At 35.0% G+C, this 18,593-nt stretch overlaps 1 protein-coding gene across 8 annotated transcripts in view; it reads right to left on the bottom strand.

Annotated features, from left to right (window-relative positions):
• The window catches only part of LOC138701658 (protein bric-a-brac 2-like), a 150,272-nt gene that overhangs the window by 66,205 nt on the left and 65,474 nt on the right, over positions 1 to 18,593 (bottom strand). Inside the window, exon 5 of one of the 8 annotated variants that reach the window (XM_069828783.1) lies at positions 7,019 to 7,227. The exons of 6 other annotated variants lie outside the window; for them this stretch is intronic. In XM_069828783.1, coding sequence (XP_069684884.1) covers positions 7,019 to 7,227 — 209 coding nt within the window. Of the gene's footprint in view, positions 1 to 7,018; positions 7,228 to 10,511; positions 13,291 to 18,593 lie in introns of those variants that run through there. One more of the 8 variants, XM_069828777.1, reaches the window with a different exon arrangement.

Here is an 18,593-nt window from a genome sequence, read left to right as displayed (position 1 = left end):
AGACTAATTATTTTGGGTGGGCCAGATATGCAGGGTTTAGAAAGTACCTGACCCATCTCCTGACAATTCTGCTGCTGTCAACTCTCTTGAAACTCATTCTCGGAAGTCTTATTTAATAACATGAAAAATTATGATAAACAATCACGTAAGGCATATCTATACAAACACTTCATAAGGTGAACTGGAGCTGTCGAGATTTTCTAGCAACGAATCTGTCGATCGCTGATGATAGGTCCTTCAACAAATCCCAACTTTGTCTCTCTCAATGCATAGAATTGCTAGATTACAAAGCCTTGTGCTTGACATGATTGTCGAATTTTTCCTCATTGCAGAGCTTTTAAAAGTTTTATATCAGTGCCTTAATGAAGGACGAACATTTACTAATATCCATTTTTGGAGACTGAGGTGCTTCCGATAATGAATTTGCGAAAGAGCAAGAATATAGTCTAAACATACCAAATAAAATAAGATGTCAAATTTTTCTAACTGATGTAACAATTCAGTAGCCTCCACAGCTTCCTTCTTTTTATTGCTGCCAAACAATTTTTTTTTGGCCCAACCCAACACAGTTAAAATTCTTCAAAATGAACACATTTTTTACTTCTTACCTTAATGCTATCGACTGTAACTATTGTTCTGGATCCATGGTTTAGTTTTAATGTTGAGTATTTCCCATAAAAAAACACAAATTTCGCATATTTTTTGGATGGGCCTTGGCCCACCCACTGGCTACGCCACTGCTGTCGGCATATTCCAGTATCACGTCTGCAAACTGCCTAAGTTGGGGGTGATCTTCGGACAGTATAACATGAAGCAGTTGCAGTTTTTAACAGCAAAGACACTAGTGTTTGTGCACGACATTGTGGATTGTGAATTTCGGCATTGTCTTGCCACCACAGGAATGGATTTCCTAGAGCTTCTTGTAAAAGAAGCTGCATCTGGTTGGTATCATTCTAGGTAATGCATGGTTCCCTTGCTTTTTCTCCCCATTGTGATTCAACATTGCCTGTCTCCCGAAATTGCTGGTCCCTGTGGAAGATGCTGTTGAAGGTGCGGGATTTTGACCTCATTCCATTTGAAAACAATGTTGCACATGCTTGACCAACTTCATTTAAGCCAGCCAAAAAATGCACAGTGCTTTCTCCTGTGGAGTAAACATTCTTGAATGAAGATTCACATATCTCGTAATAACTCTGGGAGCAAGACTGACAAATGCTGCATGAGAAATATTTTACATTTTCTCCACATGCAAGCACTTGTGTACAGCATGCTACCAGTGCATTCAACAGAACTTACTGAGTTTCTCTTAATAAATGTGTAAACATCGAGACAATAATGCAACTGTTTGAGAGAGAATTATGATTCTTTATTTTTTATCAGTTCTTCCTCGGACACAATGTGTAAGCAATACATATTATTTTGATAGTGGTATATTTATAAGTAATTAAATTATCAAGACCTATTAGCATCTTAAAATACAGGAAGTTTTCCTTTTTGTCTATTGTAATATGAATGATTTCTTCAGTGCTTTGATGGCACATGAGATTATCATGTAAAGGAGTCTGAGTTAAATTCCCAACTCCAACAAACATGACACTTGTGGTGGACGAAGTCACGGTTATGAGGGTTTTACAGAACATTGCTGTCCTTGATTTCAGTTATGGAAATATTTTCAGTCTAACAATTTAGCTATCTTTCCTTCTTCAGTGGTATATCTGCTCATTATTATTGGTGGAAAGTTTGAAATTCCAGTCTAATAAAATCTGGTGCAACTGTTTTAAATGCCAGTGTCATGGAGAACATTGCTATCTGTGCTTTCTGTTGCTTTATCTATCTATTTTCTTCTTTTGAACTAGAGTATTGTTTGCATATACATTTTGTTATTGACTGAAGATTTGAAATTGCAATAGTGGCAAAATCTGATACAGCTGACTATATTGGAAGACATGTGGTTCCCATTCCCTCCCAGAGGAAGCCATGCTAAGGATTCGATCACCCTTTACAATCCACTACCCATGGCCGCTTCAAATCTGCAAATCTCAGATCCAACAGCTAACATTACGCCTATAACTGCTAGACTGCTAAGGATGACTGAAAATCTATTTCAATAATATTTTTTGTTGTGTATCTTAAATACAGAGGAGTCAAACCTAGGAGATTGGCACTCCTGCTGTCTATAGGCACTAATCTGGTGAATGATATTTCGCGTAACTAGTGAATTATTTATTGACTGAAATAGGTAGAAAATCTTATTTGAATTTCGGAGCAGATGCTCAAAATGTCCTCCATTATACCCTATACACGTGTTGAAGCAATGTGTAAGTACTGAGATACTCTACACATGCAGTTGAAAAAACTCAATGCAGCTTGGTAAGAATGCTAGCAATTTAAGTTTAAGGTCGGACCAAACACAAACATGAGTTTTCCTTATTAACTGCTGCACCACGCTCCCACTTACTCATCTTTCTGAACTTTATTGAGAAAAGCGTATTTTTAAACATGGTTAGATACATGGTACAAGTCGACCTGGTTGGCAAGTTGGTATAGCGCTGGCCTTCTATGCCCAAGGTTGCGGGTTCGATCCCGGGCCAGGTCAATGGCATTTAAGTGTGCTTAAATGCGACAGGCTCATGTCAGTAGATTTACTGGCATGTAAAAGAACTCCTGCGGGACAAAATTCCGGCACATCCGGCGACGCTGATATAACCTCTGCAGTTGCGAGCGTCGTTAAATAAAACATAACATTTTACATGGTACAGCAAAGCATTTTCCTTGTTGAAATGTATCTACTTTAGAAGTCATACAAGCCGTCTTAACACAAGCTTCGGCCACACTTTCCAGAGACTACACAATCATCAAAACATTGTGATGTTAAATTATTTAATAATTGACCAGAAACAGGTTTCGTTCTTGCAATATGCAATATTAGTGAGGATGAGCTCCACCGAATCTCCCCGAATTTTATACATCACTGCACCATGTGTATAGAACATAATTGAGAACACTTTGAGTAACTGCTGTGAAATCCAGGTAAGATTTTCCCCATTTCCTTAAATAAATAATTCACTAGTTACACAAAAGATCACTTGTAAGACTGTTGTGCAGTGAGACAGCAAGAATATTGCGGTACCCATGAAAGCTGGAAATCAGCTTGCCTGTAGTTCCAAAAGACAGTAAGAGTGCCGGTCCCTTCGGTTTGACTCGCCAATATTTAAAGATCCACAAAAATAACTTTACACTCAAAAAATTACACGTCAAGACTTGGAAATACAGAAAAAAAATCTGAAAAGTATCTAGCCTACTAATACTACCAATAAATTAACTACTGTTAAATTTTATAGGATATTTCTGAATTCTGCAAAACTTTGAGGTGTTCTAGGAAATATCAAAATATTTTGAGATAAGGAACCATGAACAGTAAACCCTCATCACTGCATAATTGAATATAATATCATTGTGAGGTTCTGAGTTGTACTATAGTTAATAAGACATAATTTCACTTTATTAACTTCAATAAATACAAGAAATATTACTGTGCAGTTACACATTAGCACAGTAAATTGTACCAGACTGTTTATAGTACTTGTTCAAAACGTCGATCTTGAATGTTGTGACAAATAGTATTGTGATGCACAATGAGACCATTTAATGAGAGGCCACAAAAAAAAAAAAATTAGAAGTCATTCCATGAAAATTAAAACACCCGACTATTTTGCATTAAATAAAAACATAATTAATTTTTTTTTTATTGATACCAAATTTCATATACTACAGTCTGATCCGTTTGGGTATGGATAATATTAATTTATTATTATAAAGCTATTATGATAGTAGGAAAAATTTCTTGCTGGTTATATTATGATTAAAAGATGGGAGTTTCCATATATGACAATCAACAATGCATAATCTGAAAGGACAAATGAAAATCGTAGATGATTAAAATGGCTACTACAAATCAACAGCAGGCACAATGTGTTCTTTGGTATGCTAAATTTGAGAGTGTTAATGTTGTGGTATCGAACATTTGTAGAAACAGGTTCTGTGTTAAAAAAAAAAACAGGAGGTCGCAGGTGGAACCCAGTACGAGAAGCAGCTATCTCTTGGTTTGGTCCCCAACTCCCCAGATCGAACCCCTCCTGACTTCTTCGTGTAGGGTTTTGTTAAAGACATTGTCTATTCACAGACACCCAGGAACATTGATGATCTGAGAGTAAAAATTACCGTACTCAAGCTTTTCAAAAAATCACCCTGTTATTTAAAATGGACATGGGCTGAATTGCATCACCATTACGAGTTGTGCAGGGTGCGCAATGGGGGCCATGTTGAGCTCAGAGGAATTCCCATTTTTAAGTGCTGTATGCACAAAGTTTCAACAAATAAAGTTCATTAGTAAATGTTTTATGGTGTTTTTATTTTACACATACCCAAATGGATTACCCTGTATAATCTACAGTACATTCTACTTTACACCTTAGACCAGGGGGCCGCACTATTGTAATGCAAGGAAAAGGAGGCTCTCATCCTCAAAAAGGCTGAGAAATACTGTTCTCCTCTACAGTAGAGCTGCTGAGAGTATGGATGTAACAGTTTTTTTGAGGTCATTAGGTATTCAAATAATTACTCCACTTATTTTATATATTATTGTGGCAAAAACATGACATTATCTGTTATCACGTTTTAAATACCTAAGTTAAGCAACTTTATCCTGAATGTTTTTAAATGTACCAGTAAGTGTACAGTAGTGTGCTATGTCTGTATTACGTGGAAATAATTAAGTTTAGTCCATAAAGCATACAGTGTAATTTACTTTAATTGTATTTAAGACTCAATTAAATGTAAAAACAGATTATATATGCATGTAGTGTGTTAACACATATTTAGAACAATTTTATTGCTTCATGCAATTAGAAGAAACTTGGAACAATAATAAAATATTTAAACTTAAAGATGTTACGGTACTAATGAGTGGATCAATGGACGAAAGGTGTCAATCATACTTGGGAATTATTGAAAGTGGCCTGTAAGAGAATGTGCTGGAACTGGAAGAAAAAGTCAATGACTATAATCTATTTGGAGAACAGTGACAGCAACAGTAATAAAGACGAGGATGAGGAAGAAGAAATAGTAATGAAATGAAGTAACCAACAACAAAGATCTATGCGAAAGAGTATGCAGTCTTAGAAATTGCGAATTGCAGTAATAAGACTGTAAGAAAATGCATTTATCTGTAGCAGCAGTAAGAGTAGTAGTTTGCTTATTTAATGACGCTATATCAACTACCAGATTATTTAGTGCTCATGGAATTAGTGATAGCAAGATAGTATTTAGTGAGATGAGGCCAAGGATTCGCCATGTGACTACATGACATTCACTTCACAGTAGGGAAAAATCTCGGAAAAACCCATCAGGCAACCAGTCCAAGCGGGAATCGAACCCACGCCCAAGCACAGCTCCTTATCAAAAGACAAATATGCCTACCACCTGAGCTACGCCAGTGGCTAGCATCAGTATTAGTACTACACCAATATTCTTAAATATTCTAAGGTAATTGTATAGGCTTTTCAATAGTTTCGCTGTGAAGGTGATAGGTACAGCTTCACAACACTACTGGAAACTGTCAAAGTTATTCCAGGAGCTGTACACACCTCCTTGAAATCTATGATAGTAAGTGCAACAAGATCCATGTAACTCACAATAGGTATCTCGTACATAAACGTTTAATATTTATTGCCACAAGTAATACATACATGTCCAAGTCTTTCATAATACAGATTTTTTTTCTGTCTAATGGTTTGTTCCAGTTATGTAGACCAATTTACTGACAGAGTCATTGACCATAGGAAAAATTACGATGTTACGTCTGTATTACCAATATCTGAGCATCACTATCCTTGGATTCCTTATCTCAACACACTTGTACAGGGTGTAACGAAAAAAGTGGGAAAAACTTCAGTTATGGATTCCACACATATATAGGAGAAATAATGGTTATATCAACATGGGTCCGGAAATACTTGGTTTATGAGTAGGGCTTACAAGTATGATCATAGTGCACACCAGTACATTTGTTTGCTGGACTTATTATTATGATGATGAACTGTTCAACATTTCGACCTCCTGCCTGAACACTGGCTGCAGCTCATCATCTCATCAAGATCTGAACATGCTTGGCCTCCACGCTCACCAGGTCTCAACTCATTGCACCGCTTTCTATGTGAGCATTTCAAGTAATTTGTGTATTCAACTTCTGCGGTAAATGAAGAAACTCTCCATTAGCGGATTCTGCAAGGCTGTCAAATAATAAAAACTATGCCAGAAATTTGGGAACATGTTCGGATCTCAATGAGATGGCGAGTTGCAGTCTGTATTTATGCAAGAGGTGAATATTTTGAACAGTTCATGTAAGGAAATGTAAACAGAATGCATGAAAATAATTCTAGCAAATGAACTGGAGTGCACTGTGATCATCCTTGCAAGCCCTACTCAGAAATCAAACATTTCCCAACCCATGTTCATATAACCATTTTTTCTCCTATATATGTGAGGAATCCATACCTAAAATTTTGCTCACTTTTTCCTTACACCCTGTATACTTAGGTACCAATATTCCATATGATCATGCTCTTCCAGTTCGTAGAGTTCAGAAAAACACTACATATTTTTAATGCAATGACATATTAGTCATGTCATATTAAAACATGAATTTTATGTATTTTAGAGAGATGATTCAACAGTCAAAAGCATGAAATATTTTGTTCTCAAATTCAGACATAACTTACTTAGATGAAACGATCGTAAAAATGTGAAGACGATATAAACTCGTGTTTAATACAAAACACATCTTTAAAACTAAATGTGGAAATATTATAACCCAAAAGCAACAATGAATATTAAAAAACGAAATAATAAAAGTATAATGATCAGTAATTGTAAGTTATAAACAAGATCTGCTACAGAAGAGTTAATATTAGAATTTGATGCCAACAAAATACGAAGCCAGAAGTTATGTTCTTCTTACCTCATTATGTTTAAGTTTAAGCTTTACTCTGTAATGCAGTGTTGTCATGGGAACACCGTGATGGCGAGCACAAGCCCGTATTGAGTTGAATTTCCCATTTTGGATATCTTCTACAGCTTGGCTGAGAGCTTTTGGAGAGTACTGCTTGCTAGGTGGCCGCACTGGCAAGAAGTATGCGTAGCCGAGTGCAGCCTGCCCACATTCCACAGCTTCATGGGAGCACGAGAGGAATGTAGAAAGACAGAAGAGTTAGCATAATCAGGAAGAGAAATACATATCGTCATTGGCGTCGAAATCACCAGAACTTGGGAGCGTTTTCCTCTCCCATATTTTCTGATATGCCACTGCACTTTCCAATAAAAAATAACTAACCAAAAAAAATGAAACTTGAGGAGGATTGTTTAGTCTTGGGAATGCCAGTCCCAATGGGCTCTTTTTCATCAAACAAGTCGACTGAAACAACATTTAAATCTTAATTTCAGCTTACTCGCAATCTGTCCCGGATATATAATACCAAACAAATGTTATCTTCTGAGTAACACAATACATATCAGGCCAATGTCTTCTGTTCGTGTCACATATGTATGCTCCTGATGTAAACAAATGAGTGAAAGCCAGTGATATCCACATAAATTTGTGCAGTATGTTTAACAGTAACAATAGCAACAGTGTTGGGTAAAATACGTGTTTTTTATTTATAATCATTAACAGAACATTTCAACTAGAACCTTTTACAGCCACAAAAAGATGCCAGTTTGCGTTCTCTTAGCTATGAACAGAGCAATATGTTCTTACCTACTGGAAATGCTGCAGTCAACCAATGCAACGTGTTTTATATATCATTATTCATACAGAAAAAATAATGAAATGTAAAATTAATTGGAAGTACAAAATCGATTATACAATATTTTAGGTACCGGTACCGTAATTATTTGAACAATATGAGACTGTACCAGTAATGCAATTCTAATTTTGTCAGCATTCCTTGTGAGTACACCATGTAAGCATACTTTGATTGGTCTGTCAGCAATCCTGAAGTGGAAGAAAGACGATTGTTCCTATTCTTTGTTTACATCAAGAATATTTTTATGAGACATGAATTTCTGTCCACAAAGAGTAGGCCTATACTTGTGGTTTTCATGGTACAGTCAAATCTTGTTCTTTTTGGTTTATTAATTTCCTCAACATTTACTATACATGCCAGGCTCCAATGAACCTATTACAATCTTATTATTTTGAAGAATTGAAAAATAAACTAGTCCATACAAAAATTAGTAAACAATAGAGGGAAGACCCTGCAGGAAACAAAAAAATTAACGTAAGATGAGGTAAAATATAAGAAATGGATCATAACTAGCTGAGGAAATCCAAGGCTCATAAGAAAAAAGGAAAGAAAAATAAATTTACATTCTGTCCTTTATTGACAAACAGTGCCTTTATACAACCAGCATATTCGTAAGTTTGCACATATAAATAATTTTACCTAAAAACCGTCAGAATGATTACTCAGCATTACTAAGAACTGTTCTTCATTATATTGTCACTACATGAATTCCGAATTACAATCACTGATGAACTATTACGTTATTTAAATAACAACTTCACTGTGTTAATATTTAAATGATGATGTTATTTTACTTGAATGACTAGTTTCGATGTAATTTCCGTCATCCTCTGAATACTAGTCGAATTATAGAATGTATATGTAAGCTTGCGCAATATTTTGTTCCTATTCAGTTTAAGTTTTAAAAGTATTTAATTTCCTAAATGGATATTACTTCCAATATTTTGGAACTTTTGACTCGTTACATCATGAGAGAGAGGTAGAAAAATTAGTTCACGAAAAATAAAGTAGCCAACAATGCGAAATATCACCAGACCTGGCAACACTGTCCGCCATTAAATCACTAAAATTGAAACGAATTCAAATTCTTCCTTACCAAGACTGACAACATAAACCAAGTGCACCCATGTTAATTCTCCATTTTCTATTGTCTAAATTCAGTGGTGGAATGTTGTCCAGAAATGATGTTATAGTGCAGTCAGTGATAGCTACAAGAGTTTAGCAGAGATTAATAAGGAAAAGATAGTAATAAACCCCTCTCTATTACAGCCCTCACAATCCATGTTAACATGGCAATGCTTAAATTAGGAGTCTTCAACCTTTCAGACAGTATAGGTCACATTAAAAATTTCAATGAAACCCATGGGCCACTAAGCTGTTATACTGTGGTATTTAGAATTGCAAGATGCTTTCCAGATTCACAAGGAATGCTGTGCATTTGATACTTCATATAAAATCCTATAAAAATAAATATGAAATAGAAATGCTTCTTCAGCCACCTACCAGCAATAAGTGATACTTAAGTACTCGTACTAACATCGCACATAGACGGCTGAAGCAGTAGTTCATCTGAGTGTAGTGTGACAAGTGGTGTACTATTACTAACGTCACAGGTAGATTGCTGTACTGTCTAATGTCTTCTAGATACATCTCTAAAGTTCTCGATATTTTGTTATATGCCAGAAAGGTAAGGGAAGAGGCAGAGAGAAGAGAGCTAAGCGTGCTTCAAAGTTATGTAATAGCTGAAAAAAATTGCTAAAAATCAAAAGCCTTCTTGGACAGCGAGTTTGTGAAAGAGTGTCACATCACTGCTGGGGAAATTTTGTGTTCAAATAATGAGTTTGTCTAAAGTAACTGTAGTAGTACTATGTGTCAAAGTATTTGACAATGACACTGAATATCTTTAAAAAAACAGTCGTCCGAATTTACGTCATATCCTCTTGCTTTAGATGAGAACATAAATGTGAAGGATACAGCACAACTGGCTATCTTTTTACGTGGAAATGATCAACAATTCAATGTGGCAGAAGAACTAATAGTGCTTGCACCTATAAAGAGAATGACAAAAGACACTGATATGCTTGCAGCTGCCAAGAAAATGCTCCAGTGTTTAGATCTCAGCTTAACCAACCTCGAGGATATGACAACTGATAGTGCCCCTGCTATGGTGGGAAAGAACAAAGAGTTTGTTATGCTGTTACGGAAAGAACTGGGGTTAGAAGGAAAAGACTTTGCCCATTATCACTGTCTAATCTACAAGGAAAATTTGTACACGAAAACTATTGGATTTGGTAATGTCATGAAAGTTATTGTGACTGTCGTCAACTTTATTGGGGCAAGAGGACTGAATCAATTCCAAAGGTTTCTGACCAAAGGTTGTGAAGTGGATCACGATGATTGTGCATTGGTTGGGCAGAGGGAATGTTCTTAAAAGTCTTTGACTTGAGGAGAGAAATACAGCAATTCATTCAATGATCCAAAGTGGATGACAAACTTGAGACTGACATTTTTTGCATTGGAATGACTTAAATACGTGGCTGTAATCCAAAGATAACTGGTGCACACTTTCTTTGGTTACATCAAAACTTTTGAACTTTTGTGGCTAAGCTCAAACTTTGAGGCATAACTCGCAAAAAAAAAAAAAAAAAAAAAAAAAAAAAAAAAAAAAAAAAAAAAAAAAAAAAGCCAATGTTGTGAAGTGAGATCAAAGAGAGATTTAGTGATTTACGTAACCAATAGTCTTTTATAGATTTATTTTCAGTGCCATTCACTATCAATGCTGCTGAAATGCCAGGCTCAGTACAAATGCAGCTGCTTAACTTCAAACTCTTCTTTAAGAGAAAAATTATGCAATGTGCCCTTGCTTACATTTTACAAAGACCACATTTCTGACACAAACCTAATTTTTACCAGCATGCTTTGAAGATATGTGCTTTTTTAGTGATGTGAGTAGTTATTTTTTAGAATGAAGCATGTGAAGTCTAAGAAGAATCCTAATTACAGACCAACATCTCGAGAATACTCTGTGCACAGAGACTTCCAACATTGATGTCAACATCGACAAGTTGGGCAAGGAAAAACATTGCCAAGTTTCCTATTGACATTGTAAAAAAAGTTAAGGAGACCATATTTTCTTCATTAAATTAATTAATCGCGTTTTAATGTTAAGTAGTTATTTTTTCAAAATGGCCAGTATGCCATGACAAAGGCTCCAGGGGGCACCTGTAGCTCATGGCCATATGTTGAAGACCGGTGGCTTAAAAAATCAATGTCTGGCACCTATCCTAGCCTGTGGTAGCAGCAACTTTGACTGAGTGTAGAACTATCAAGGAAAACAACAAGGAGACTAAGCGTAAATGGGATATATTTCTTTCATGTTACTGTTTTTGGGTTATCTTACTGCAAAGTCGTACACATTTACACTCATTTAAGGGGCTGAAAGTAGATCCATTAACGACGTAGAAAATTATCAATGTTCAATTTTCACCTCATAACTTACAGTGCACACGAGTAATGAACAAATAAAATGTCACAGAAAACACTGACACGAAATAATAACAGATTCTACGATCAAGACATAAATTTGTAAATATTTACATACCGGTACTGGTAATTATTTACAAGCATTCATTCAGATATATTATTTAAGACTTTTTCAAGATTTAGTTTGGTATTCTGTATGTACAATGCATACATTTTATTAATCTACACATGTGAAAATGCAGTGGATGTGGAAGTATACAGTGCAGCATGGAGCATGGGAAGATAAAAAGTATACACTGTATAAACGTCTTAATAGATCTAAAATTTTCGAAATATCACATTTCGCACAAAATATCCAATGCTCCTCTTAATGCTAATCACAGGCAGTAGCATAATAAATGAATGAAACATTTGCTTCATTAAAGAATTCTTATTGATTGGTATCTGAACCATATTGGTCTCTTCAAGAAAAGGTGCTCCATGTAAACTATACATCACTTGTCACTCCAAGCTTACTACTATTCATTGCTTATTGTTCACCATCGTGCACACAGCCTGAATTGAATTCAATTAGAATGTATTCATCTAATTGATACTTTTTCCATCCAAATTCTAAATGAGTCACGTGACTCAATAGGAAAAAGATTTCTTTAAGAGATGTTTACAAATTATATTAACTTTTTATGTCCCTATTTCTCTAAAATAGTGTGTTACTACGTAGATGTGTAGAGTTAAATATTTACTACTGTTTCTGAATTCACACCAAATCACAGTACCCTCATTTCTTCATGTTACTGAATATACTCTAATAACCTGCACTGTACCAAAAGAGAAAATTCTCAGATCTTACTTCTTTGTTTACATTATATATTTTACATATATATTACATATTTTACCAGTAACAGAAGGATTGGTTCTGCTTTCAGCAGAGAAGAATTTCTAAAATTTTCCTTGTTAGCATGAAGCCATATATAGCATACATGGATGTCTACTGAGAAAGAAAATAAATAAATGGGCACAAGAAGGAAGAAAAACAGAAATGAGCAATTAAGAAATACGTAAAAAAAAAGATAGAAAGAAACAAAGAAAAAGTACGAGTTATTTATCAAAATATAAACGTTATGTCATGTTTTCAGATTTAATTCCTTATTTTCTTGTCACGGATTACGAATACATTCATTTCTACAGATTTCCTGAAATGAATTATGTACTCAATGTTCATATTAATATTAAAAGACCAATAATATAGTAGCACGTAATACATATATTTATAATCATGATCCACCATGCTATTCTATAAATATTAAAGTATCTATGACAAGAACGCACAAATATACTTTATATACCTGCACATATCATGTTCTACACAATCACTATGAATTAAGCAATTTACTGTACATTACTTTCAATACAAAAGTCCGTACTTTGTACAAATCTGTATCGATTACCATCTGCACTATAATTCTAACAGACACACGAGATCACATCTAGTGGGCAGAATCCGTCTTGCCTGTATCTGCCTCTTGTAAAGATCTTTGTTGTAACATTGCTTTCTCCCTGAGTCGCTCTCGAAATCTTTTCTTCCTGGCCCTGGCCAGTTCTAACTGTCTCTGCTTCTGTTCAGGTGTTATGAAACGTCTTTTAACACGAACGTTTGGGCAGGCGCCAAACAAGTCCAGAGGAGGAGTCCCTACCAAAGAATATGGTGCAGAAGTCTGTGGTCGTTCAAGGTTTGCTGATGCTGCATTCAGAACAGATGTGTGCTGAGAGGTTAGGGGCGTAGGAATGTATTCCTCTATTATGGTCACTGTAGTAGAACCGTGAGATGCAACTGGATGAGATGCTCGTGTGATTGGTACATTGTATTTTCTTGGTCGTCCTCGTTTCCTTTTTTGCACATCCTTCACTGTTAACATCAGGTCTGGCGTTGCCTGCCATCTTGCTCCTGTATTGAAATCAATTGTATTACATATCATGGCACCAGCAGTTTCCAGAGTGGCAACCAAAGATATAAGCGCTCACTTACTATTTCACTACGTCTACTCCTGTTAGGCTGATTTCCAAAAGAAGGAAATACATCATGCCACAGGTTATCCAACACTGCTAAACTATTTATGAATAAGATAATTTAATACTCTCTCATTGTAGGCTTAATGTATCTTTAAAAGATATTTAGTTTCCAATGATGCAATCTAAATTGATCATGGATTAAGCAGTGTCATCATGATACTGAGTGAACAAAATTTGGTTAAGCTTACAGATGCCAGAAGATGAAGGGATTCAGGGCAATAAAGTGGTCAACAGAGTGGTAAAAGAAGAATAAAAAAAAAATCATTTACAAGATTTGAGTCTCCATTTCGTTTGTCAAGTAGGCTATTAGCAATTTGATGATATCAAATTATGAAGATTATTAGAAAAAGGGTGAAGTTTGTAGCTGCTTAAACGTACATTGTTATTAATGTTCTGCTCCTTCCGTAACTGCTATTGACTCTGTACAATTTTCAGAACCTTTACAATACTGGAATCTGAGACGAATTTCAGACATCACTGCATCATAGATATTCAGATAGATGCGTAGGCCTAAATCTGTTTGCGCAGTAGGAAACTTAAGCAAGAAGTGGCTGATATATCATGCCTGAAGTTCTGTCATTCAGAGACGCATTTTTGTGTGTCATAAATTTACAACATGGACATGGTATATTTACTTTCCTTTCGAAAGCAGTCGTGCAAAGGATTACCATCATCCTTAAAAAAAAATACTGGCTTTGGTCAGATTTGAAACCAGAAACTCATTCAATGGCAAACATGGTAACTGCTTGACCACAGAGAACTAGTTCATTTTTATTTACTTTATTTATTTTTTTCAAGATGGGAAATACTTCGTGAAAGAAAACTAAAATGTGTTATATATTTGTACACACCATTATAACGATAGTAAAAACTATTTTCTGAAGAACTGACAATGAAGCTAACACTTTGTCCTTAAAATTCACCACCACTGACTAGAGTTGAACCAATTACACTCATATCTAATAGCAAGTATGATAATCATTCGACCAATGAAGGCAACTGTAATGGACAAGTTGTCATAGGGTATTATTTTCGGCAAGTACTTAGATTTCCTCTTATCAAAAGCATGCTATCATTGCTTAACCCTTACGTAGTCACGCAGGGTGTTGTCAACACTAGGGTGACCAGATTTTCAAAATAAAAAAAACAGGACACTTAAAGTTGACATGAATCAACATTTTATCTACACATTCATTATTACTTGTGTTTATATAATGTCAGTAAGCAATAAGGTCCAGTTTTATTTATTTTAAAGTAATAAGTACTACACTGTTTATAATAACTAGGTTATAGTAATTATACAAATACATAATAGAGTAGCATGGACACTTGGCTTAAGTCGCTATTGACAATTTTTTATATTTCAACTAGTCTGGATTAAATAGGTTAACTTATCTGTTTAAAAATACTTCAGGTTAATTGGACCTTACACCATATTCATGTCATTGTATTCTGAACTTATTTCATAATTATTGGTAAGGCAAGAATAACCATAAACATGTCTGAAATCTGAATTCGCATACTCGAGATAATAACTGTTTAAGTGGTGTGAGGTAACGAAGTGTTACAACAATGCTCCTATTGTAAATAGTGACAGTGACTAAACTGACCAAACTTGTATAACAAATAATAACAATAGACGTTAAGTAGTGACTGTGCGTACAGAAAAATCAAGAAAGCAGTCTGGAAAGGAAGATACAAGTAAAAGTATATTATGATTAGGGGTGAATAGACATTCGAATATTACATGCGAATCAATATTAAAATATTACCATTACTGTACATTTATTACAACATTGTGATAGCTATTAAAATATTTCATATAGTTGTATAAATAAAAAAGAGCGATATTTTAATTGTTCACTAAAAAATATCCCATAAGAACCCATTATACTTGGGGTATCAGCAACACCTCTCGCGACTCTTAATATTACAAAGTTAGGCACGATTGGTTAAGGGGTTAATATTCAGAATATTATCTTATAGCTTCTAAATAAACAAAGCAATTCTACAAATAAATAAACAATGCATACCTTATACATACACATATATCACAATAATTATTGTTACTAATCACGCCATTCTTGTAAATTCTTCAAGACTGTACATTAGGATGCATAATTAAACTGTAAAGAATCAAGTTCCTAAAGTCGTATAATTTGTAACAATTTTTGTGATAAGTGCATTAGAATAATGTAATTTTTAGTTAAAAATTGAAAAACAAAATCTGTACAAAGCAATTAACACATTTTTAGCTTCAGAATACAAGCAAATTAAAGAAATGATAGTTCTGAATAGTTCATTCTCTATTTGTAATATTCTTTTACCCTTAAAACTAAAGAAAAACGGCATTTTACTAACAACTTCAAATTAGTGTAACTCTGAAAATATTGAGATTGGGACACATGTTTATATGACAGTTTTTGCTCAGAATGTTTTCGGAAATAAGCTCCATTAGTGGCGGTAAATCCTCGTGAATCACCCTGTATATGTATGTATATATGTATATTCATAAAAAAGTTCCATAGGTTTGATAAATAGCCAAATTTATTTACAGAAATTAACATAATACAGGTTATTCTAAAAGATGGACCCAATTTCATTAATTTGTATTTAATGAAGTATAAATTGGACAAGAACAATCTACATACTAGTAAAAAGAGGAAGTTTCAAAAGTTTTTTTTAACAGAGGTTACAAATGTTTAACGTGTTCCCCCTCTGCTGCACGGCAAACATCTAAGCTGTAGCCAAACTCATCCCACACATGAAGAAGCATGTCTTGTGCAGTGACACGGTTCTGCAGTTTGACTAGAGTTGTTGGTAGAGGTGGGACGTAAACAGCCTCTTTAACATAGCCCCACAAGAAAAAAATCACATGGCGTGAGATCAGGAGATCTCGGTGGCCAAAAGTGTAAAGCCAGGTCTTGATTTCCCATGCGGCCTTTCCATCATTGAGGAAGGGATTGATTTAAAAATCCTCGGACATCATGGTGCCAATGGGGTGGAGCTCCATCCTGTTGGAAAATGAAGTCTTGTGAATCTTCGGTAACTTGAGGAAAAGCCATTGTTCCAACATGTCCAGGTACACTCGGTCGGCCCGGGCTTTTTCCTTTGCAGAGACATCCACTTTGTTGAAATTGCTGAAACCAATGGCTTATGCTTTTCCTAGTTCGTGGTTCAATGCCGAATCAGAGACAAAACGCCCGCTGCACTGTAACTGATGACTCACTTCATGCAAACTCAAGAATGCAGAAAACCTTATGCTGCATAGTAGTCACAACTGACACGAAATGCCTGCCTATTGGCGCGAGTACCTTAGCACCCGTTTATGCAACTATCACCGCCCAAACAGTGGAAAACAAAACTTTGGAGCTTCCTCTTTCATTCGGTATGTAGACTGTTCATGTCCAAGTTGTATGTCGTGAAATACAAATTAATGAAATTGGGTCCATCTTTTAGAATAAACCTGTATATGAAACTATTATAATCTGAGCGCCAGCTCTGAAACTGCACCGTATGAGGAAATGGGAAGTGAGGGAGACATGACTCAGAAACTCACCAAGTATAGGACAGTTTACCGGGTTCCATGCCACATTTCTGCAGTGGTTTCAGAACTGCGCTCAGACAGTATGTTTTCCTTTATTTCACGACATTAATTCCAGAAACGAGACGAAAATACTTCACATTATCGACTATTTGCAATAGCATCAAAAATATTTATTTCGTATACTGATTACATTTCTGGTATATTTATTGTTTTGAATACCATTTTTCTCACTTAAATTTGAAATTGGAATTTTAAAGGCTATCACACACCAGATCAATGGTGGTGATAGTAGGGATGGTGGTGGTGGTGGTGGTGGTGGGCACAATAGGATTACATTTTCTCACACCAACTCGGTGGCAGTGGTAATGATCAGTTGTAAACTTCGCATGTATCGATTATCTCGTCTAGAAGTCAGAATCATTGCCCTTACCCCCATTCCCTCCCTTACTTTATCCTATTTGAGTTGACAGAGCTGAACTTAGTCTCTGGCTGTATGATAAATTCGCAAGTGCTCGTGCAAAAGGGGGATTAAGTCAAATTGTAAGATATTTAAAATTCTCTCCTTTGGTACTAAACAAAGCCCCTTTGTCACATGGAGCACTGTAACTGCATCATCAATGGAAGAATGACATAACCTCTTTAAGAGAAGAAAGAAGTAATTGTGGAGAGTTCATAACTGTAGGCCTACTTATCCCATCTTGGCCAATTCATACTTAACCCCCTTTACACAAGCACCCGCAAATTAGTCTATATTTTAGACATCGGCTGATTTTAGTAGCCAAAGCTAGAAGTTTTCGTTCATTTCACCAAGTTACTATCGAACTTTGGCTGTAACATAAAAAATAACATTTTTAAGGGAAGAGGATACTGAAATTTGAGAAAAATGTATTCTTTTTTCAAAAACAATAAAATCCCTTAAAATGTTTCCTTTGTATATCTACTTTGTTGCCCAATTAATTTTATGTCCCTATAAGTGACCCAGTATGCGACACATTTCAAATAGCATGGTGTTCATTGGCTCTTTACTATGGAAACTTAATTTGCTTGTTTCTGTAAGTTATATTCTCTATTCTCTTACATATTATGTTAAAATCAACATATCTTGACGAATATTAATGCTAAATGCAATGAAATGTTTTTACAGATATTTACCATTACATTCTAGATAAATCCTCTGGTTGAAATCTTATTATCAGGAACTGTTACGAAAATAAAAAAATTGCAAATTTAAAATTATGGAAGTAAAAAGTGTAAATCTCAATTCTCATATCTAAATGTTAAATAACATATTTCCTCCAGTGAATTTGTAGGATATTCTTTTATGAATAAACTGCTGAAAAAAAAAATGGAACAAATGTGTTTAATAAAAGTGGAGTTATGTAGCTTTTATAAAACATTGCATTTTAGAACAAAAATCCAAATCTGGGCCCATTTTTTTTTTTCGTGAAAAGTGAAATCAGAATCATAATGTTTGAGGAGAGTTCAAAATAAACCAAAAATTACACTAGTATGTCTTAAATTAAAAAATTGAAATTTTCAGTATCTTTTCTCCTTACGTAAATAAGAGGATTATTAACACAGTCCTAAAAATTAAGTTTACTGAGCATGCCTCGTTTGTTAAGTTAGCTCTG

This window comes from Periplaneta americana, chromosome 6 (genome assembly GCF_040183065.1).
Source record: "Periplaneta americana isolate PAMFEO1 chromosome 6, P.americana_PAMFEO1_priV1, whole genome shotgun sequence".
Lineage (NCBI taxonomy): Eukaryota > Metazoa > Arthropoda > Insecta > Blattodea > Blattidae > Periplaneta > Periplaneta americana.
Note: the sequence above shows the minus strand (reverse complement) of the source record. Positions and strands in the feature narration are given on the sequence as shown.